General features: G+C 38.0%; 1 protein-coding gene across 1 annotated transcript in view; it reads left to right on the forward strand.

Annotated features, from left to right (window-relative positions):
• Positions 1-22179, forward strand: part of PSME4 (proteasome activator subunit 4) — a 213237-nt gene that overhangs the window by 72603 nt on the left and 118455 nt on the right. The window contains exons 9-20 of the mRNA XM_065400759.1: positions 2157-2249; positions 3939-4204; positions 5997-6183; positions 8012-8101; positions 9879-9943; positions 10036-10186; positions 12224-12322; positions 12799-12868; positions 13447-13514; positions 14130-14345; positions 17359-17516; positions 20987-21082. Coding sequence (XP_065256831.1) covers positions 2157-2249; positions 3939-4204; positions 5997-6183; positions 8012-8101; positions 9879-9943; positions 10036-10186; positions 12224-12322; positions 12799-12868; positions 13447-13514; positions 14130-14345; positions 17359-17516; positions 20987-21082 — 1559 coding nt within the window. The remainder of the gene's footprint in view (positions 1-2156; positions 2250-3938; positions 4205-5996; positions 6184-8011; positions 8102-9878; positions 9944-10035; positions 10187-12223; positions 12323-12798; positions 12869-13446; positions 13515-14129; positions 14346-17358; positions 17517-20986; positions 21083-22179) is intronic.

Here is a 22179-nt window from a genome sequence, read left to right on the forward strand (position 1 = left end):
AAACAGAACAAAGCAGATTACCTAACAATAAACAAAACACGCAAACTAAACTAGATCGGATAAGAATATCAAATCCTCACCCTAAGTGATGATACAAGCAGGCTGCAGATTCTTAAGGGGCAAGCTGCACTAGCTTACAGCTTGGAATCCCCAGGTGTTCCATTCACAGGCTAAAAATCCCTTTAGCCTGGGTCCAGCACTTCCCCCAGTTCAGTCTTAGTTCCTCAGGTGTTTCCAGGAGTCTCTTTGGGTGGGGAGTCAGTGAAGAACCACGATGATGTCACTCCCCTGCCTTAAATAGCCTTTGCATATGGCAGGAACCCTTTGTTTCAAAGCTTGGTTCCCACTCCAGTCAGCAGAAAAACACTCATATCCCAAGATGGAGTCCAGCACCAGATGAAATGGTCACATGTCCTTGTAGTGTCATAGCAGCCATGAGTCGGAGGCTGTTTGTAGCGTCCTCAGGAAGGCACCCCAGGTTCGAAATAAGCTTCTTCTAAGGCCTATTGTTATCCCTAATGGTTCATTAACTTGAATGGACCTTTCCCAGCCAGCCATCTAGACTGAGAGTCCTTTGTCTAGTGTCTAGTTCCCCATGTGTGCTCACATTTGTAACACACATACATAGTCAATATTCCTAACTTCAGATACAAAAATGATACATGCATACAAATAGGATAACCATATTCAGTAAATCATAACTTTTTCAATGATATCTCAGATGACCTATCTTGCATAAAATACATCAGAATTATGCCATAATCAGATCATGTATAATAATATCTCTAGGAAGAATATGGGGTGCAGTGTCACATAGTCTCCTCCGGATGCAAGGCGTTGCACAGCGTGGGCTTGGCTGTGGCAGCAGACTGGAGAGGTCTATCTTGTTCTGTGGCTCCTGCTCAACTGAGCTGCAGGGCCTTTCCTATAACTTCCAGTCCCACCCTGGTACTTCCGGTTGGGGGGGAGGGGCAGGTCTGGCTCCGTCCACCGGAGGAATTAGTGGTCCCTTGCTCTCAAGTCTGGAGGGAGGCCACTCCACCTCGTTACAAGGTTCAAATCTCAAGTAACTTGCTTTTTATTCTTACTGACTTATAGCTGTGCTGCTTTTAATACTAGGTTAAAATCCATCCTATTAACTTTCTCAGCATATATAGAAATTTGAATATGAATTTCTAAGAGAAATCAGCCACCCCACTTACAATGATATATATTTAGATTTGGCAAAATTTGATTTTTATTTTTTTATAATTTTGACCAATAATATTGATGTTTATTTTTAAGCATTTTAAATTTTTTTATCTATTTAAATTTTCACAGTTTTGAGAAATTATGGGAGGGGGTGTCAAACAATAATTATTTAATGGGAGTAGGCACTGAGATTTAGTAAAATTAAAGCTTTATAACTGGTAAAACACAAGTTGTCAACATCACTTCAGAGTATGCAAAACAAATTTTCTTAAACGAAACTCTACGTTCTCAAGCAGTATTTTTTTTTTCTTAACCTATCTGTAAATTTTGATTATCATTCATGGAAATATTTTTTCGTTGATTTGTTGATGGTGAAACTGATATAACCCAATAACAATCTAATCCTTCCAATCCTATGTATATTTCTTTTAATTATTAGGCTTCCTATGTCTGGTCTTGGGTATTTTTAGTGACGCGGCCATTCTTCACTAAAAGCTAAACAAAAGTTCAGTCTCCTTTGCACAGTAAATTGAATTTGTCTTCAATAAAATGTTACCAGAATATTGCAGTTTCCTTTTTCCTACGCATCTTCCTCAGACCGTAATATTGCATAGCGTTTGTAATATGTAAAAAGATACTTAAGAAAGATAGTTCTAAAAATAGACAGAAGGGGAATTCTTGCAAACTTTAAAACTCTTCCTGTTCACAAGAACAGAAGAAAAGCATAGAGAGATAATAGAATGTTTCTGTGACCAAAAACAAGCCCAGTGACTTTAGTTAATTGTTTGTTAGTTAAACCATGTTGCTTTTGTTATGGAAGGATATTATATTGATCTTTAACTTGTCTCATGATGCTGAAGAATCTATTTTGGGTAGGTTAAACTTGTTTTCTGACCTCGACAGTGTCCTTTTTCATGCTCTTCCTGTTAAGTAGATTAAATATATATGTATTTGGTTTTGGACAGGGTGGACCAAGCAAACTAGTACAGAAGCACTTGTCTGGATTATTCAATAGCATTGCATCTTTTTACCATCCTTCAAATAATGGTCGCTGGCTGGTGAGTTTGTTATGCTTTTATTTTAAGACTAAAGATTTTAAATTTGGAGTGGGATTATAATTTTATCATGAATTTTTCTCTACTGTGCTCTTCACTTTTAATAAGAGTGTATACTGCTTTATGCAAACAATTTCATCCTATAATAGATTACTATGGACTATGTATATACCTTAGAAAATAAACTTCCAAGAAAACACTAGTGTGATGGGTGAAATTAAACTGAAAAGGAGCCAGAAAAATATCGCTATCTATTAAGAAAACATGGATTATTTTTTAACTGTCTACAGTACAAGATGTGAAAATGAACATGTCAAATTAAACTTGCTGCTAGTCTCTATTGTGTCTGTCAGTTTTTCAAGCACCTAGTAAAACCTGATATTGGAATAATTGATAGTATGATTCTAGTGTCTGAAGCACACTTTCTTAGTTAAGAGAATATGATACAATGTTGTCCTACATTTGTAAGTATAGTGGAATCTAACTTTGATCAATCAACATGAACTGAGCTTTTGTTAAAAGCGCAGCTAAAAATCCACTATTTAACATTTTATGCTATTTTTGTTCTAATATTTAGTATTGAATTTAGACAGTTTTCACAGTTAAAGTTGATGTTACAGTTCTCAACAGAACTGGATTTTTCTATATCACTGCACAGTACGTTTGGGAGATAAAATGAGCATTTTTAATCTCCAACAATTATTTTTAATTAGAAGTATCCTAGAAAAACATATGAAAAATTATTGGGTCCCATTCTGCCTTCAGACAACTTGAATGGGAGTTGCTTGTGTGTAAGTTAGGGCAGAAAGGAGCTTACTAAAAGGCAATTTACTATTGCAGATATCACTGGTGCAGATATTTCTGGTGCAAATATTACTGGTGAACAATTCGCTGCACTGAATTCCAGCAGTACTGTCATAAATTAGGTTTGGTTCACAGACCAGGTTAACGTAGTCAGTCTTTCTAGATGTTTTTCACATTAACTCTTTGTCACTGGGAATAGATATTTCTTGACCCATGTGAATAGTGGACACAAGGGCAGGTGCCTTTCCCAACCTGCTTTGCAAATACAGTCCATGAAGTGGGATAGATCCCATAACAACCTTAAAGCTGGGTTTCTTGACCCCCAGAGGATCCTTGGATGGCTTAGAGGTATTGTAGTGGGTGCTCTACCAGGCAGTGCAGGGCCTCTCCCCTGGTAGCTGCCACAAGTTAGTGGCAAGGCTGTCCTAACTCATGCTAGGGGCCTGCCTCATTCCTGAGCAGCTCCAAGATCACAAGAGTGGATTACATATTCCAGAATATTCCCATAAATGTGATTGTGCAGAGGATATGCTTGAAGATCTCCATTGCTGGTAAGTAATCTTCATTTATCTGAGTTTTTTCTAGAGCTAATTTAGTCATTGTACAAAATATATAAGCATGTGTTTTAAATGTTTATAGAAATGATTAGGAATGACAAATACAGTGTAGCTTGTAAAGTTCTGGGAACTGGATTCTCATAGTGAATTCTGAACATTTAGATTTACTACATTCCTGCGGTTCTTATCCATTTTGAGCAACTGTCCTGAACTTAACACAGCTTATTTTTGAGTTCCTGGTATAGGAAGGATATATCAGGATTTTGCCACTGTCCATTCTCGCTGCTAATTACTTGAAATTGATTGTTTCCTCTGGTTATATATCCAACAGAACAAGCTGATGAAACTGCTTCAAAGGTTACCAAGTAGTGTTGTTAGAAGACTGCATCGTGAGCGTTACAAGAAGAAGACTTGGCTAACTCCTGTGCCTGATAGCCATAAACTTACTGATCAAGATGTTACAGACTTTGTAGAATGCATTATTCAACCTGTCCTTTTGGCTATGTTTAGTAAAACTGGAAGCCTAGAGGCTGCTCAAGCGCTACAAAATCTTGCACTAATGCGTCCTGAGTTAGTAATTCCACCTGTACTTGAAAAGTAAGTTATAATGAAACAATGAAGAAACGTTACTGCAAATAGAAGTTCAGAGCTTGCCCCACCAGCTGCCATAGTGAGCCACAGAAGTACTTCCTTGATGAAGGGGAGTACTTGGGCTGGGGGAGCTACTGAATTAGATCGCATACCACACCCATCCCTGCAACTAGGTTAGTCGGGGTGTTGCTAAGTGAAGGAGGAAGTGCTTTTTAGTTTTTGTGCTCGACTGCTCCCTGGCTCCTGGAATGGCTGGGACTGTTGCTAGCTAGCATAAATTAGAATTGCCTTCAGGCTGCTCTAATTTATGATGGAGACTGTCAACAGACAGTTTCAGGATCAACTGTGAGCCAATTTTGCACCCCTCACTCCTGAGCTGTGCTGAGCTCTTTGTCACAGCTCAAAATCTGGGCCAAAGTTTAAATAAGTATATTTAATGTTATTTGAGTAGCAAAAAGTGTGTAATATATTACATACTTATATTGATTTTTCAGTTTTCTTTGACAAATGATAGATTGTATTGTTACAGGTAAGTAAAAAATTTGCTTTGATGTTGCCTTTGATTTTACAAGAAAACTGCAAAAATAGCACTCATCTGGAATGCTTTGGGCCCCCCAACTATAATTGAAATTCACTATAAAAATCAAATGAACTGGCAACAACATAATCCCCTTTACTGTTCTTAACATGTCCCTCCAAAGGGTCAAAATTGTAAAACCATTGCACCCTCCCCTTCCTGAGAAAATAATTGAACTTTGCAGTGTCTGAAAAATTAACCTCCCACATTCCATATCTTACGAGTCAAGTGTACATATAGACTTATTTACTTGCTACATTTGTTACATATATAAAAATAACATAACTGCTCTTCTAAGTAAGGCAACAGTGGTAATGTATTTATTCTGGGTTAGGGATGACTGCATAATTGAGTGGTGGAGCATAATAAGGCTTAGTGCTAAATGCTATTGTCTCAATACACTTAATGCAGTGCTCTGTTCTGTGTAGGCACAGCTGAGACTTGTAATTTAGTGTGTTTTGAATGAAGTAGTGCAGATGTGACATGGTGAGTCAGTATGCACTTGAACTGTCGTGACAATAATAGGAATTATTTCACAATTCTCACTATATGGGGTGCTAAAAACATGCCCGATATAAAAAGGCACAGGACAGATAAAATTCAACTCCAATATTTTATTTGTGTAATAAATGTGAGCTTTAATTTTTAGCAAGATGTCTTCAAATACAGGGCTTTCTTCAGTTAACGGGTTAATATAAAATTATTAAATGTTCTTAAATCTTCATTTAATTTTGATATTTAGAGACAATAAAGACCAAGATTTTGTCCTACATATAATTTTTAAAATCCATAAGGCTCTCATATTTTAAATATACCTGAACCATTTATCTAGATAGTATTTTAATAATATTGGCTTTTTTGACTGACCCATAGCACCTGTAATGGTCAGTCTTTAGTTTTTGTTTTGTTTTTAATTTTATAGCCCTAGATCTAGTCCAGACAATATACTGGAATCACCCATAATTTATCCAACAATAATTCTATGGGACACTGGTGGTGAACAGTTCTGTTCAGATGAGGAGCATGTTTTAAAAGAAAGGAGTTATTAAATTCACTGTGCAGTGAAATACAACAAAAGTTTTGGACTATTGGATAATTTCTAAAAGGAACATTTTAAATTGACATAGTATTGTTTATCTAATTTCATCAGATATGGTTTTTCTTTTAGAAGTTTAAAAATTTTAGTTGTTTTTAATCTGGCTTTTTCTTCACTATGTGTAGAACATACCCTGCACTAGAGACATTGACAGAACCTCATCAGCTCACAGCTACTTTAAGCTGCGTAATTGGAGTATCTCGTAGTCTGGTGTCTGGGGGCAAGTGGTTTCCTGAAGGTCCAACACACATGCTACCTCTGTTGATGAGAGCATTGCCTGGTGTGGATCCAAATGACTTCAGTAAATGCATGGTAAGTATATAAATCGCAGATTTTCCTAAAGTATAAAATACAGTCTGCCTATTTAAGATTATTTTGAAGGCTCTTTAATTTTCATCTTCGAGTAAATGGAGCTTATGTTTCCAAAGGATTTTTAGGTCACTCTTCATATTAAGGTTCCATTTATAAAAGATTAATAAATGATTAATAGATGTTATAAACATATTACAGCTATGAATAGTGTGTGTACATAGATAGCCATCAGTGCATCAGTAAAATGTACAGATTATAAGCAATTTATTGACCTCCATAAAAATATAACAGTTGATTAACCATTTAGTAAATCACCCATAATTAGGGCTCCATGTCTGTCATGGAGGTTGTGGAAGTCACGGATTCTGTGACTTTCCGTGATTTCTGCAGGTGCCTGATCCCAGTGCTGCCCAAGTAGCTGGCTCCCGGGACAGTCATACCAGCCGCTGCTGGAGCGGCTTGCAATGGGTTGGCTAGCTTATGCTGAAGCCTATGCTGTCATATCTTCATTACTGTTATCACCTGCACTAACTAGATTAAAGATAGCACAGTGCCCCTACCTGCATTACAATTGCACCTTAATTTGCAGTGTGGACGTATCCTAAGGGTCTGATCTAAAATTCATTGAAGTAAATGGAAAGGTTCTCACTGACTTCAGTGGTCATTGGATCAGGTCTTAAATGCCCATATCTTACGGACTCATGCTGATCAAGTATTTAAATAATGTATACTTGACACCTAATGATGTCACTTTCACATTTGGTGCATCTTTCAATGTAGCATACCTATTGTGACAGGGCAAGGTCAGATGGCTATAGTAAAGTAGTGGGAGACGGCTATATTAGGCACAGGCTAAACAAATCCCTGTTACCAGGATAAGCAAATGGCAGCTGCTCCAGGTCAATTAAGATACTTGGGGCCAATTAAGATCTTTCCAGAAGGCAGGGAGGACAGCTAGGTTTATTGGGACACCTGAAGCCAATTAGGGGCTGGCTGAAACTAGTTAAAAGCCTCCTAGTTAGGTGGACGCGTGTGTCAGGAGCTGTAGGAGGAAGCCGTGCTGTTGGAGAGACTGAGCAATACAAACCATATCAGGCACAAGGAAGGAGGCCCTGAGGTAAGGGTGAAGTGGATATTGAGGAATTAGGGGCTGCTGAGGGGAAGGGGCCCAGGGAATTGTACTCGTCCTGTTTCTAAAAAGTCAGCTACCATAGCTGATACTATTAGGGTTCCTGGGCCGGAGTAGAGGATGGATCTGGGCTCCCTCCCCCTTCACCCCTGATTAATAACTGAGACTGGGAGACAACAGAGACTGTGCAAGCGAGGGTAGCTTCTCCTCACCTCCCTTGCTGGCTTATGATGAAAATGGCTCAGTAGGCTGTGACCCTTGCCTCTAGAAAAAGAAGGGCTACGTGGAGGGTCACAGTGAGCCTCTGAGGCTAGCGAAATCTGCCAGGAAACGCAGGACCCACGGAGATAAGGACAGAGCTTTGTCACACTATGCATATTTTACATTTTAGGTTGGAAGTCTCTCTTCCTTAAAATTCCATAATTGAATTATACAAAATAAGACAATCTTACTGAAAAGGGAATTATTTTCTGTACTTGATTTTGGTAGTAACCGGTACAGAAGTTTTCTGCTTTGAATTAAAGATATTAATAAACGTTTCAAAAACAATTTCTCATTTTTTTACAGAAAGTTTGTAAAGGTTTCCTGTAATAATTAATGCCTTAAGCTTTAAATCCCATAGATTGTTTAAAGTCTCATCAGCTTTTAATATATATAATTTGATAATATGCATTGAGACGGATTTGCAACTCCCAACAGATCACATTCCAGTTTATTGCCACATTTTCTACTCTGGTGCCTTTGGTAGATTGTTCATCTGTGCTGCAAGAGAGAGATGATCTCACAGAGGTAAGAATGCTTCCTAGACATAAAATATAAGCTACAAAGCACTGCTTACTCTCGTAGTACAATAGTGATCTCTCTACAAGAATACAATTTAACGGCCTTCTAGTAAAAGTGTGTTACGAAGAGTCTTAGAGGGGCATCCTGAGAACGTTGCCCTGCATAGTTTAAAAACAATATACTTCCTATTAGTAATAGCGTAATATAAGAGAAATAATTTTCAAAATCTTAATCGTTTCACTGTTTCAGTTTACTGAACTGAGCAATGAAAATTGATCCCTTTTCACTTTTCAGTTATCATACATTAGTACAATATTGCAGTGTTTGGAGATATTTTAAATCCAAACTGTATTTGATACTCAAAAAAAAACAACAACAACCCATAGCCTTCTGTTAGTATTAGGCTTTATAAAACCACAGGTAGTGCCCCTTTAATGTGTTTACAATAAATCCAACAAAGCATGTAGATGACTGAAGACTTGTTAATGAGATATACCACCTCTCATTTTTAGTCCAAATCTGGCCCAACTTGGTACTGATTAAAATTAATAATTTGACTGTTTGGTAGCCTCTTGGAAAGGAGTTTGAACATTGAGTTCCCACTATTGCCACCTTCACAAATCCAAAAATGGAAACTATTTTCTGGGGTGGGGGAAGGCAAGCAAGTGCCTCACTGCTTTTTTTTGTCAGTTTTGAACTCTTAGGGGAAATCACCCTTTTTGTGCATGATCATTTCAGTGGTCATCCTAAAATGCACCACATAAACTGGGGGACTTTTCCCATTCACTTCTAGTGGGTAGGTGGGGCCCTTATCCAAAACCATCCCATCCCCAGGCATTGATCTCAACTCTTTGCTCTGTCCTCTGCTACCCCCCTCCCTCCGTTTGGGCACTGTCCTCCTTGCTCCATCTGCGTCCCTTAAACACTGCCGCCATCCAGCACCCATGCCTGGAAACAGTTCTCTGCTGTGCTCCCCCACTTTCCGCTCATCTTTGATTCTGTGTCCCCTCCTCTCCCCACTTAGTGTTGAATAGAGGAGAGGATTGGGTAGGAGCTGCCCTCTGAGCCATCTCCTCGCCCTGTACCACCCTCTGCTTCCCCCCTCCCTCCGCCGCTTCTTTGCTTGCCCCACAGTCTGCTGTTCCCATGCTTGACACAAACAGTATAAGCTGGGGTGCAGATGGATTCTACAAATGTAGCAGCGGCCTCTGTTGGTGGCAGCTGCTGTCCAATACTTGCAGTTTAGTATCTGAGCAGTGGCCCTTTATGGCTGTGTTCAGAACTGTACCATCAATTACAGCTCAGGCAGAAATTCTGAGTTGCCAAAGACTTCTCATTCAGAGATGAATTTTAATACCACAAAATCACAGCACTCACGAAAATATAGCAAGAGTTTGCACCCAGAGTTCCTAGTGGACAGATAACATGAAAAAAATCTACCATCACAATTAGCACTAATTGACATCCTTGTTGGAGATAGCAGTGAGGCCAAGGATTTAATGGCTGTGGAGACTGAACTACTTTCACCCTCAGAGGTTAAACCACCAGATTGCAGGGCCAGGCATGCTGGTAGGACAGTATAAAGAAGATTGAACTGTGGCTCCCTACTTGGACTGTAGATCAAACGGACTGCAATACTAAGTTCTTCAGTCTGTCGGTCCAAGTGCTAACCTTACTTAGAAAGTATTTGTTAAAACGTATTAATTTATAGAATAATAAATATATATTTAATTAGGATAGTTAAACGTTCACAGTCTTTCTTATTTACATTGGAAAACTCTAGGTGGAGAGAGAATTGTGCTCTGCTACTGCTGAATTTGAAGATTTTGTTCTGCAGTTTATGGACAGGTAAGTGTATAGACTAACTTCAGCATGAAAATCTTAAAAGTAAGATTATTTTTTATTCATTTACTAAATATTGATTTTTTCCAATTGTGTAGATGTTTTGGACTCATAGAAAGCAGCACACTAGAACAAACTAGAGAGGAGACTGAAACTGAGAAGATGACTCATCTAGAGAGTTTAGTGGAATTAGGTCTCTCTTCCACATTCAGTACAATCCTCACTCAGTGTTCAAAAGAGATATTTAAGGTATGTGGAACTTTTGTACTGAAAAAAGAAAACGTTTACCTTTTGGCTCATTTTCAGTTTTGTACAAGGAGGGTTTTGTTCTTTCTATGATAGCAAAGTGCTTGTACATTTGATGAGTCTTCCTCTCTTGATAATGGCCGCACATTTGGACTTCTGATGAGAACCTGGAAAAGAAGAGCTAAATGCTTCATGATGTCTGCTTTGTCAGATACTACAGTGATGTGCTCCAGTACAAAAGTCTTAGCTAAAAAGTGTATGCTATACACTTAATACTCTTACTAACAGATAAAAAAAACAATAGTAGAGGTCAATTTGGTTTAGCAAGGTTCCCCCTTCATCTGCTAGTGGTGACTACTGAAGTCCCAGATACCCGCCTTCTCTCCCCAGAGGTTTGAAATTGCTATTACTGTGGGTTCTCTGCCCACCAGTGTTATAAGCAAATCCTTCCCTGAATCTTATAGTAAAAACTCTGGCCTTGTGATATTTAAATTACAGTTCATGTGTGTTTGGACACTTAACATGCAAAAATTAAGCTGCTTCATCAACCATTCATGAAATATTGTAGTGTGTATGGCTTCTTTAGAAGGTTTATATTAAACCAAAGTGGTGTTGCTGTTATAAAGTATTAATCTGTATATCTTCCAATTGAATGGGTTAATTGTTTCATTATTTGGATAGTGACTAGTCACCCACAAGCTGGACTGCATTTTATCTAACTTGTCCTGCAGATGGGTGACAGAATTAAGCTCTTTTCTTTTAAATGTCACATAACAAAATGTTTGAGGCTCTTCCCCTTCTATGGGTCCAGCTTGTAGGATGTGAGGAAAAGTAAAGAAGCTTATATATGGGGATGGGAACTAAACCTCCAGTTTGCAAACCTTCTGAAAAGCCAAAGTGGAGGCGGGGAAAGCAGCTGCTCCAGAATTGGCCCAGCACCATTGCCAGGAACTGGCTCCTTTCACCCAATATGGTGACAGGAAAATGTGTGTTTTTGGCCACTAAGTTGTGAAGAGGGAGAGGGAGATAGGTGAGAGCCTACCAGGGAGTGGGAAACTTCTCTGAAGAGTTCTATGGCTTACTTGATGAAAGGCTCTTCTTTTTGTCCTCACTGTGTCTTTTTGGAAGCATCCTAAAGCTGAACTGGATATTGACTTCCCCTGCTAACCAGCAATAGGTCTTTGATTTCCTCTAGCTGCCTTCATTCCCATGGGGGACCTCCCGAGGAGTATATTTGCCCATATTGAGGGCAGTATCCCAATATGGCATCATCTGGGGCACTACTTATGTTTGGTGTTGTTTTTTTCCTACCCCCAGTGTCATCGGACCCCTGACTTTATTAATGAGAAAATACAACCTTACAAAAAATCAAACACTTAAAAATATTGCTGTGCTTAATATAAGAGCTTCCTTTATTTGAAGCATTTTCAGTGGTAGCTGAAGTTGTAGCTGTTGCAGCAAAATTTCTTTGCTGTGAGCTTCTGTTTTCTTCTCATGTTGTAACAAAGTAAAAGTTACTTGTGGGAAAATGTTCTCAGACGGTGAAGCTCTTTGCCCCAAACATATTGCAGCATCCTTATCTTCCAACGCACTGAACTTGACATAGGCTGCAGAAGCTTCCTGTAACAAGCCAGCCATGCCATACAAGCAAGGAACCATGCAGGATTTTCTCTCAGTCAATAAGTCTTTTTTTTTTTTTTAAACGTGTCCGCCCCATTCCCCCCCCCCCCCCCCCCCCACTACACAACATCTATAACTAAAGCTAATTGAATGGGTGACCTCTCCATATTAAACTTTCAAGCATTCTGAGTATTTAAAATGATTCTGCAGAATAACTGTTTCTGACTTTCCAGGTCCATGTTTCTTCTGCTTTTATTTGACATGCACTTTTGACAGTAACATTTTACAGAATAACGATGAGGACACGATTTGCTGCACACATACATCGACTCTATTCATATGCGCAGTACTGCAATGCATTGCTCTGTTCAAAAGATGGTTGATGAGATAAATTATTTTCCTCTTCTGTATTCCACTTAGGTTGCCTTGGAAAAAGTTTTTAACTTTGCTGTTTCAAATATATTTGAGACAAGAGTTGCTGGTCGGATGGTTGCTGACATGTGCCGGGCTGCAGTAAAAGTGAGAAAGAGAGCACTTTTATTTCACTGGGAGTTTAATTTACATACAAGACTATTACTGCTTATTGAACCTGCATTACTTTTGTGGAAAACTTTAAATGTGACTGGAAATTTAGGTTTTTCTTACAATCTATCTGTAATTATCCTGCTTAAAATCTGATAGTTGTAATGGGATGAAAATGTAACAGGTTAATTAGTATGTGAGTATAATTTAAAATCCATAGGACTGCAAGTTTGAGATGCAGTTTGTATTACACTTTAAATATACCATTGTGTTTGCTGAGAATTAAAAGTATGGAATCAAACTCCAACCATCGAAAAGTTTTAGGTTGAATAACAGCCAGAGCTGAGTAAGGTCCTGTTCTTATTTCTTTACTTTTCTGTTGTAAATAATGTTGAGATGATGCTGATTATGCTTCATGTTTATCACCGTAAGATCTTCTTGTTTAAATTGATTATTTGTGACAATGTTTTCAGTGCTGCCCTGAGGAATCTCTGAAGCTCTTTGTGCCCCATTGCTGCAGTGTTATAACTCATCTTACCATCAGTAAGTTCAGAAGATTTCAAATTGTATTCCACTAGCCTCCTACAGGATGGAGTATTGCTGATCTAAAACTTAGAATTGGTATTTTAAAATCAGCATCTACTCTTTGGAGAATATTCTGTTTTCTTTTATAAATTAAAGTCATCTGACAGGGAAAGAATAAGTGGGAAGAGAGTGCTTTTATTAGGATGTGTGTAGAAAGATACTGTTTGTAAACAAATTCTAAAGAAATGTGGTTTCCAAAAGTCATTTCAAGAGATAAAAACAAACTTTTCGTCTGCTGTGTTTAATAAAAGCACTTATAAGAATAGGCTTGACTCTCTGATTCCTGAGTTAGTATTAAATAAATGCATTTACTTCTTGACAATCACACTGACTGCATTGGCATCTGGTGGGTGGGAATTAAATATGAATTTGAAGGTTGGGGCAGGTTAAACATTCATAAATGTAAAACTCTGGATGTGAATTGCTGAGCTGATTTGTAATACTCAAGTGGGTTTAACTTTTGAAATTGGCAAACCTTCAGATGAACATTTAACTACCATATAGTAACAGTAGCGCTTAACACTTTTTCTCTTTAGATGATGATGTCTTGCATGATGAAGAGCTAGATAAGGAGCTACTCTGGAACCTTCAGCTTTTGTCAGAGGTATTGCAAAGAATGTTAAAATTTAAATTCTGGTTGTCTCTTTGTATGTCTGTTCCATCATTGGCTCAACTTTAGTGCCATTGGGAGGAAAAAAGCAGTTCATTTTTGCTATTGCACTATTATACTTAAAGTTTGTATGTAATATTTCATATAGTCTTTTCCCTAAAGACTGCAGAATTAAGCAAGAGTGGGTAATAGATGATATACATTACAGAAAATGAATGTCTTAATTATATGGGAAATAAATTTAAAGTCTTTGGTTCTAGTACCAGTAATGGACAGGGGATGAAACTGTGCAAGAGAAGATATATATTTTAAAATGAAACTTGAAAAGATCCACTGGTGAAGGCAGAAATCTTGCACATGATGGAGGTTGGACAGCACTGGGACTTGGGGAGGCCATAGAGTCAGGAGTTGCTGTTGCAGTAGTCAAGTTGATATTGTTTCATGTAGCAGCAGAAGTGGATGTTTCTATACAAATTTAATGGAGCACCACTTTAAGAGAGAGTTTTATACCAGGTACTGGGGACTTGTGTTTAGCTTTATTATCCTGTGCTACAGCTCTTGAACTTTATTGGTTATGTTTACTTCTGAATGTTTCTACCATTTTATTAGATCACTCGAGTGGATGGAAAGAAGTTGCTGCCATACAGGGAGCAGCTTGTGAAGATTCTCCAGCGAACCCTACATTTAACCTGTAAGCAGGGTTACATTCTGTCTTGTAACCTACTGCACCATCTTCTTCGTTCTACTACACTTATCTACCCCACAGAATACTGCAGTGTGCCAGGTGGCTTTGACAAGCCTCTTTCTGAATACTTTCCTATCAAGGCAAGGATTTTCATTTATTTAGGATTAGAGGATTTGACAGCCTTTTTAAAAAAATGCTACTCTATTTTATTTGTTTTTATTTCAAGATTTATCAATACAGTGACTATGGAAAGTGTAATTGAAAGATGCTTTAAACTTTGAAACCTGCATTGCAATTTAGTAGCTATATTAACTGAAATAATCTTATGCTAGTAGCTGAAAAGATTAATGCTAAATATTATGTTGAATAGCTTAATGACATGGAGCACACTTAGTATTGCTGATGTTCACACTATTATATTTAAATAGTGTAAAACAAAGCAGATGATCATAGTTTTGTATTATGCCTAAATGTAGCAATTTATGATGAGCTGACTTGAGACCTGACAATCATGAGATGCAGTGGTACAAATTGCTCTTAGCTTTAAAGTTGAGCAGCAAAGTTTTGGATTCCTCAACACTCCACCAACCCTCCTTCTTCTTCTTTTTTTTTTTTTTTTTTTAACATAAAAAGTCTAGACCAGAAAATATTAACATATTTGATATGGTCTCCCAAAGCATCATTACCTCACCTCCATATCTGATGAGTCAGACTTATAGCTCTTCCTGGTTCCTCTTCCCCACATATGGGACGTATGACTTCATGAACAGTGGAAAATGTATGCAAAATAAGTAAATGTGAACATGTGTTTTTTTTTAAACCTGATTTTCCACTGCCTTGCCCTTTGTTTAGTCATTTATACCAGTTGAAAGTGGTTGGGAAACAAGACCATTTTATAAAAGGATCAGAACAGAGAAATATTAGACAAATATTTGAGGAGCGATTATTTAAAGAAAAATAATCAGAATAATAAATGTACAGTGAAATTACACTGTCACATTTAAAATTCAGTTAAAATATAAATAGATGCAGCAATAGTAACAAAACATTAAATTGCAACTTGAATATTTTGCTGGCCTTTGGTTTTTGTCTTCTTTGCGTTGACATACTAATATACAACAATGAGCAAGTTGTCAGCTGGTTTTCAGATTATTAAGGGAGCCTTTTCTAGCAATAAAATTACATTTTACTTAATCAGTTTGTCTTTTGAAAAACTCAGAAATTGTAGTGGATGTCATCTTCATTGGTGGAAGCTAGTGCAGTTTTGTTGTATATATGTGTATAAAAATCAAGTCATGTAGCTTTCTACCACTTGTTACTTCCATTATAAGCATGCCTCAAAAAAAACAAAAAACAAAAACAAACTGTTATTCTGAATACTTGTCCTGAAACTGAGGAGAAAACCCAGTATTTCAGAGTTAATTATGCATACCACATGCTTTCTAAACAGGCACTTTATTCCAACTGCTAATTGTCATAAAAATCTATTATATGCTTCTTATAATATTTGTTTCTGTGTTAACTTGTCATTCTACAAAGTAATATCCATGGAAGACTTGGATATTTTTCCAAAGATGACAAGTAACAGCAAGCTCTTTTTTACAAATGGACAATCCCTGTCATCTTAACTTTCCTCTTTACTGATTGTTTCTGAGGTCAACCAAACTAAAAGCTTTAGAAGTAATATGGTAAGATTATATTCTTAACTAACTGCATGAAGATAGGCAAGAACTGGAGATGAAGAGGGTGTTTGCGAAGAGTTGCCAAGGATATGACAGTTAGTTGATTTAGAGCTCTTGCCATCATAAGCAGATATCAGCAGGTGTCTGTGAATTTGGAGGAAAGACAGGTGTTTACGTACGTTGATTCTGTACCATGTCTGAACTCTGTCTAGAAATCACAAAATAACAGGTCCCTTCCTATCTCAGGTATGAGTTACTGCAACACAAAGCTCTTCTAATCTGCTGAGTCATCCCAAAATGTGTTAATGGAAAACTTAACTGCAGAACTATCCTCCAAATCTGAGTAGCAAATTCCTGAGCCTTTTGAGGGTTTTTATCTTGATTTCAGCTGACACTGGTTTCTTTATTAAACATACATACCCATTCTGACCTAAAAGTAATTATAATATAATATGATGGCTATTTGCTCTATGTGAAATAAGATGGGATTCCCCAGTGGACATGTCCACATTGCATTTGGGACCCTTGTTGGAATGTCTTGGTCAAGAGGTCAGACACTAAATGAGCATAGAGCCTGAAATAACCTCTTGTTCCTAACAGTGGTTTCTCCAGAAAAATATTGAGCTGAATATGAGGAATCTTGTGCTGTCATTGTCTGTTGTGCATCTCTTCTGTAGGTAGAGAACTTTAAGTTTTAGGTTGTCAGGGGCTGTGTTTATACAGCGCCTACCACAGTGGGGACCTAATCCACGACTGGGGCTCTTGGGTTCTACAAAATCTCTCTCAAGTCACACTAGCTGGCAGCTGTCCTTCTTTTATGTTAACATAACTGTCATTTATTTGCATTTGATGACTTTCTTGGCTAAAATCTGGGTAATTAGAATGGGTGACCTCAGATTACCTTAATTTCTCCAAACTGGACACAACATTACTGCACCACAGGGGAATTCAAATAAGCTTTGTAAATTATTAGACTGAATTTTGATGATCTGGGATGGGAATGTCAAACTTTAAATTTGTTTTTTATAATGAATGAGTATACCAAATTTCAGGATTGTTTTAAAAGAGTGAGTGATTGAAAACTGATAAAATAGGCTAATCTTTTGGTGACCTCTGATGGAAAGATCAAAAATCAGAGTTAGAATTTGGGGTATTTTGTATATCTGAGACCTATAATTGAATGACTGTGTCAAATGGCAACAATTTACTTCAGTGAGAACATCAGAATTGTCAGTGAGTTATTCCTTGCAAGCATATCTTTTATATTTTAGCTATTTGTTGCTGATTTCATATTATTCTTGGATTGCCAACTGGATTTGAGTATAAATTTAACTCCTTGAACTGGCAGTTATTTTTACTTATGGGTAGTCTTATATTTAGAAGTTATGTTATTCACATCTTTTAAGTTTTTAATGAATCTTTGCTTCACATTTTTCTAAGGGGAAATGGCTTTTTGTTTTTGTTCTTGTAGGACTGGGGTAAACCAGGTGACTTGTGGAACCTGAATATCCAATGGCATGTTCCTTCGTCTAAGGAAATAACCTTTGCCTATTACTTACTGGATTCTTTTCTTCAGCCGGAGCTCACCAAGCTAGAGCACTATGCAAATGGAAAGCAAGAAATGTCCAGGTCAGTAGTTTCATGTGGGATACACTAAGGCTAGGTCTACACTACCCGCCTGAATCGGCGGGTAGAAATCGACCTCTCGGGGATCGATTTATCGCGTCCCGTCGGGACGCGACAATCGATCCCCGAATCGACGCTCTTACTCCACCAGCGAAGGTGGGAGTAAGCGCCGTCGACGGGAAGCCGCAGAGGTCGATTTTGCCACCGTCCCTACAGCGGGGTAAGTCGGCTGCGATACGTCGAATTCAGCTACGCTGTTCGCGTAGCTGAATTTGCGTATCTTAAATCGACCCCCCCCTGTAGTGAAGACGTAGCCTAAGTGACTCTATCCATATATATTAGTAGCTTCAATTTCCATTGCTTATGTTCATAGGCTTGCATCTATTGCATAGGCTACTTCTGGGGAAATTCTGCACCAAAATATTAAAAATTCCGCACACAATATTTTAAAATTCTGCAAAATTCTGCATATTTTATTGGTCAAAATAACACCATATAATCACACCAGTTTCAATTATTTTGGTAATTTATTTCAAAATACCGGTCAGCAAGCATGTCTGTAACAGTACAGACAACAAAAAAGATTCAGGAAAGTTTTTTGACAAATAGATTCCTTACTAGGCATATTAAGACAGGACTTTGAGTAATTCATTTAAACTACAATACAGAACCATATTTCCCACACCCCTCAGAAACAGTGCAAAGGCTTGGGGAAGCCAGGGGTAATGGAGGAGTTGAGGGAGAGGGTAGGAGCCTGGGAGTGAACCTGGAGGGTTGTTAGGTATGGGTGGGAGAAGAATGGAACAGGTTTGGGGAGGGAGAGGGATTGTTAGGGAACTTTCCCCATGCAGATCCTGGCTGACCCTTAGCCTCTCCCATTCAGTCAGCTACATCTGCCCCTGTTCCCATGTGTCCCATGTCCTTGCACCCCTAGTCCCCATGTGTCCCTACACCTCTATTCAGACACCCACTCCCCATCCCCATGTGGCCCTGCACCCCCTCAGCCATCTCCCTTCCCCCATGTGGCCCTGCACCCTCCCCCGTCCCGATGTCCCCCCTGGTGGCCCTGTACCTCCATTCAGCCCCTGCCCCAGTCTGTCCTCCCCCACTAGCCCTTATGAACCCCTGTTTGTGACTCCGGAAGCTCCATCTTCCCTATGCTGTCTCCCCATATCCCCTGTCTCCTGACCTGGCCTGACAGGCGCTGTGAAGAAGGCAGTGCAGGCTCTTTCTCTTCCCTATGGTAGCTGGGGCTGGCTGGGAGTGGCTGCTCTGTTTTAGCGCCATAGCGCCCTCTGGTGAGCAAAAGGCGTAACTCCAACAACTTTCCAGCAGAAGCTATTTTCTGCAGAAAAAAATAAAAATATGTGCAGCACATGAATTATGCATGTGTGCAGTGGTGCAGAATTCCCCCAGGAGTAATAGGCACTGTAAACATTTAAAAAATAATAAAATAAAGGATAGTGAAACACCTTGGTGATGCTTTGCCATGTGACTTCCTGAAATATTTTTCCTGAGATCTGTAAAACATCTGTAAATTCTGAAAACTCTGGGCATTTTGGTGGAAGCCCCTTGCTTTAAATATGTGACAGATTCTTTTGAACTATGGTCAGAAACATCACAATGTAAAAGTCCTTGAACATAGGGGTCTTTGTATCAATTTAAGCTTCTTCCTAAAAGACTAAAGTACATGGACATATAGTTTTATAACTCATAGGTAGTATTCTCTGATTAAGGTAAGCACTAAGTTTTTAGTGGTGTCCTTCAGGAAGACAGACATGTGGGGCCCCTCCAGCTCTCTGTCTCTGTGAGCAGACTTTCACATTTTCATATATCCATGACAACCATTGGCTGCCTCTTACCTGCTCCTTTCAATCATCTCTCTACAGCCAAACATATATTTTAAAAAGGAGCTAACCAGAGTGCGGCACTAGTATGGGATTTACAAGCCATTTCTCTGGTTATATACCCCCTGTGTCTGCCTTTTGTATTTATATTTTAAGCTTTTCAGGGCAGGGACCATCTCTGAATCTGTTTATATAGTGTGTAGCATGATGAGACCTCTGTCTTGGTCAGGGTATATAGGTGCTCTCACAATATTAAAATAGTAAATATTGAGGGGGAAAAAAGCAGTAGCAGGGAAATAAATTCAAGAGCTTGAACTAGAAAATGAGAGGAAAACAGGGCAACAGACCCAATAGAGGCCATTAGTGGTATTGCGGTTGGCTGATAGGTAAGGGTTAGGGATGGATCCTGGATGAGTGCTGTGTACCCAGGTACAGAGATGTTTGAAATTTGTTACTGCTTGAGTTCCTTTTTCTCCCAAAGTTGCCAACTCCAATAGTTTGACTCCATCGTCCGAGAACTAGAAATCACATTTTTTGTGGATATTTGTCCTGGAAATAAAAGTACATATTTAGCAGTTTATGCTTAAGCCATATACAAAAATCAGTGAGGAGGTGTTCTATCTTAGTTAATTTCCTTAATATAAATATTTCCAGGCACTTTATAATGGAGTCATACAGGTGAAGATGAATAAAAAGTTCAAATGTAGACATCAGTGTTTAAAAACATTAAGGATTCTTCACATTTAATGCATAATAGCTAAGGATTTTGTAATCAAGGAGCACTTCCCCCCCAAAATTAGTTAGGAATTCAAAAAACAGTGCCAGAAATTATTTTAAAATGTATAAACTGCTCATCACAAGCCTTTTTAATAAAAGGACAGAGGACTAACGTTGTAACTAATGTAAATTTTCAGTGTAATACACAGGTCCCCTATATGATGGAAGCGTTCTAAGTTTTGATTTTAGGAGGCCACTCATTACCAATAGTTAGGAAAAAATTATTTTGCTCTTCAAAATCTACAGTAGCACAGAGATATAAAAACATTAACACTGTTAAAAAAAATCTTCCTGGGAAAATGATCCCCTTTGCAATAGAACATTTTATGTACTGAAGAAAACTTTCATTCACTGACTCCTGTTCACTGTGGGGTGAATTTTCCTCTTCTCCCCCTCACCCCCCCAAAATAGAAATGTGAGTTTCAGTACAGACTTTGAATATAGTACCAAATAAAATTTTCAGATAATATTTGGGGTTTGGAAAAATCAGCATTATCTGTGCATTAAATTAGAATCTTCATCTTGTGCTGCAGATGATTTCCCTCACTATTTCAGGATGGTGTGCAAAATAAATAATTCAGAAAACTAAACTGTTGAGGGTTAGGGCTTTGTGAAAGGAGGTGTTTCATGAAAGGATATTTTATGAAATGGTCTTTAAGATTAATGAATTAGAGGATCAGAAATGAATGACTTGCCTGCAGAGCACCTCTAATAGGGAGAAGCTTCTAAGATTACCCAAGAAGAAACATCTTTATTAAAAAAATTGATAAAAAGAAAATAAATAGTCTTCACTTATAATTTTCTAACATTAAAATTTTTGACTTAAATGTTAACTTTTTTGACTTCCAGAGATGATGTACAGCAGTGTCTCACTATAGTGCACAACTGCCTAATTGGTTCGGGGAACATTCTACCTCCTCTAAAAGGAGAGAGGATAGCTCACCTGTAAGTAAGCTCTGTTATATGTAGTTTATGAATACGGTATTAAAATATTGTTAGTAATATATTTTTAGTACTATACTTTTAATTAATTTAATTTAGTATTCCTATTCTTATTTTTATTATTGCACAGTGGATTCTAAGACAGATTTTTTTTTTTTTCCGGTGAATTCTTTGAAAACAAAACTTATCTAATGCCACTAAGGAAAATGCATTGTTTCAGGTTTGTGGTTATATAAATACTTAGATATTTAAGATGTGAAATAATACTTAACACGTACACTTTTCATGCATAGATGTTAATATGCTTTATGAAGGTAGGTAATCAGCATTGTATCATTGTCACCATTATACATATGGGGAAACTGAAGCACAGACAGGCTCAGTGACTTGTTCAAAATTATATAGTGAGACAGTGGTAGAGTCAGGAATAGAGAGCAGATCTGCTGGCTCTCAGGTTGTGACTCTTCCCCTCCCCCATGCACACACACACTGGATCAAACAAGCTGTTTCCCTCTTGTCAAAATTACTTCATTGTTCAGTATTCAGACTTTCATTTAAAATATTTGTATCTTGCCTCATCACAAAGAAAACACGTACAATGTAAGCCAGTGTACTCCTGTCTCGTTAAGATTCTTACCAGACAACCTGAAAGAATAAAGCCATCAGGGCTCTGAGCTTCCCACGGTCTTTATAATGGGATGTTAACTTCAGAAAAGGTCAGAAATTGAATTTTGAGGTCTTTTGTTACATTAAAAGAGCAGATTAGTTCCATTCTGATTAGGTTACTGAATACCCATGCAACTGTGTAAGACCAGAAGTGAACCTGGCTACCAGCACCTGTATACTATGGACTTCAGAAAATATATATTCTCACTACAGTAAATTATAATTATGAAAGTAAAGGAATTTATTCCTGTTGCATGTTAGTTCAGGCTTTAAATATGTTCATTGTGCTATTGTTGGGATCATTTCCTCTCTTTTGAAAAATATTGAAATATGGAAATTTAAATATAACTATGAGTTAAAATGTGTTCCTTCTATTATCACAAGAGGCTGAAGAACTCTTTACAACACGTAGGGCTCTATTCTGGCTTTTACAC

Source organism: Emys orbicularis, chromosome 3, assembly GCF_028017835.1.
Source record: "Emys orbicularis isolate rEmyOrb1 chromosome 3, rEmyOrb1.hap1, whole genome shotgun sequence".
Classification (NCBI taxonomy): Eukaryota; Metazoa; Chordata; order Testudines; family Emydidae; genus Emys; species Emys orbicularis.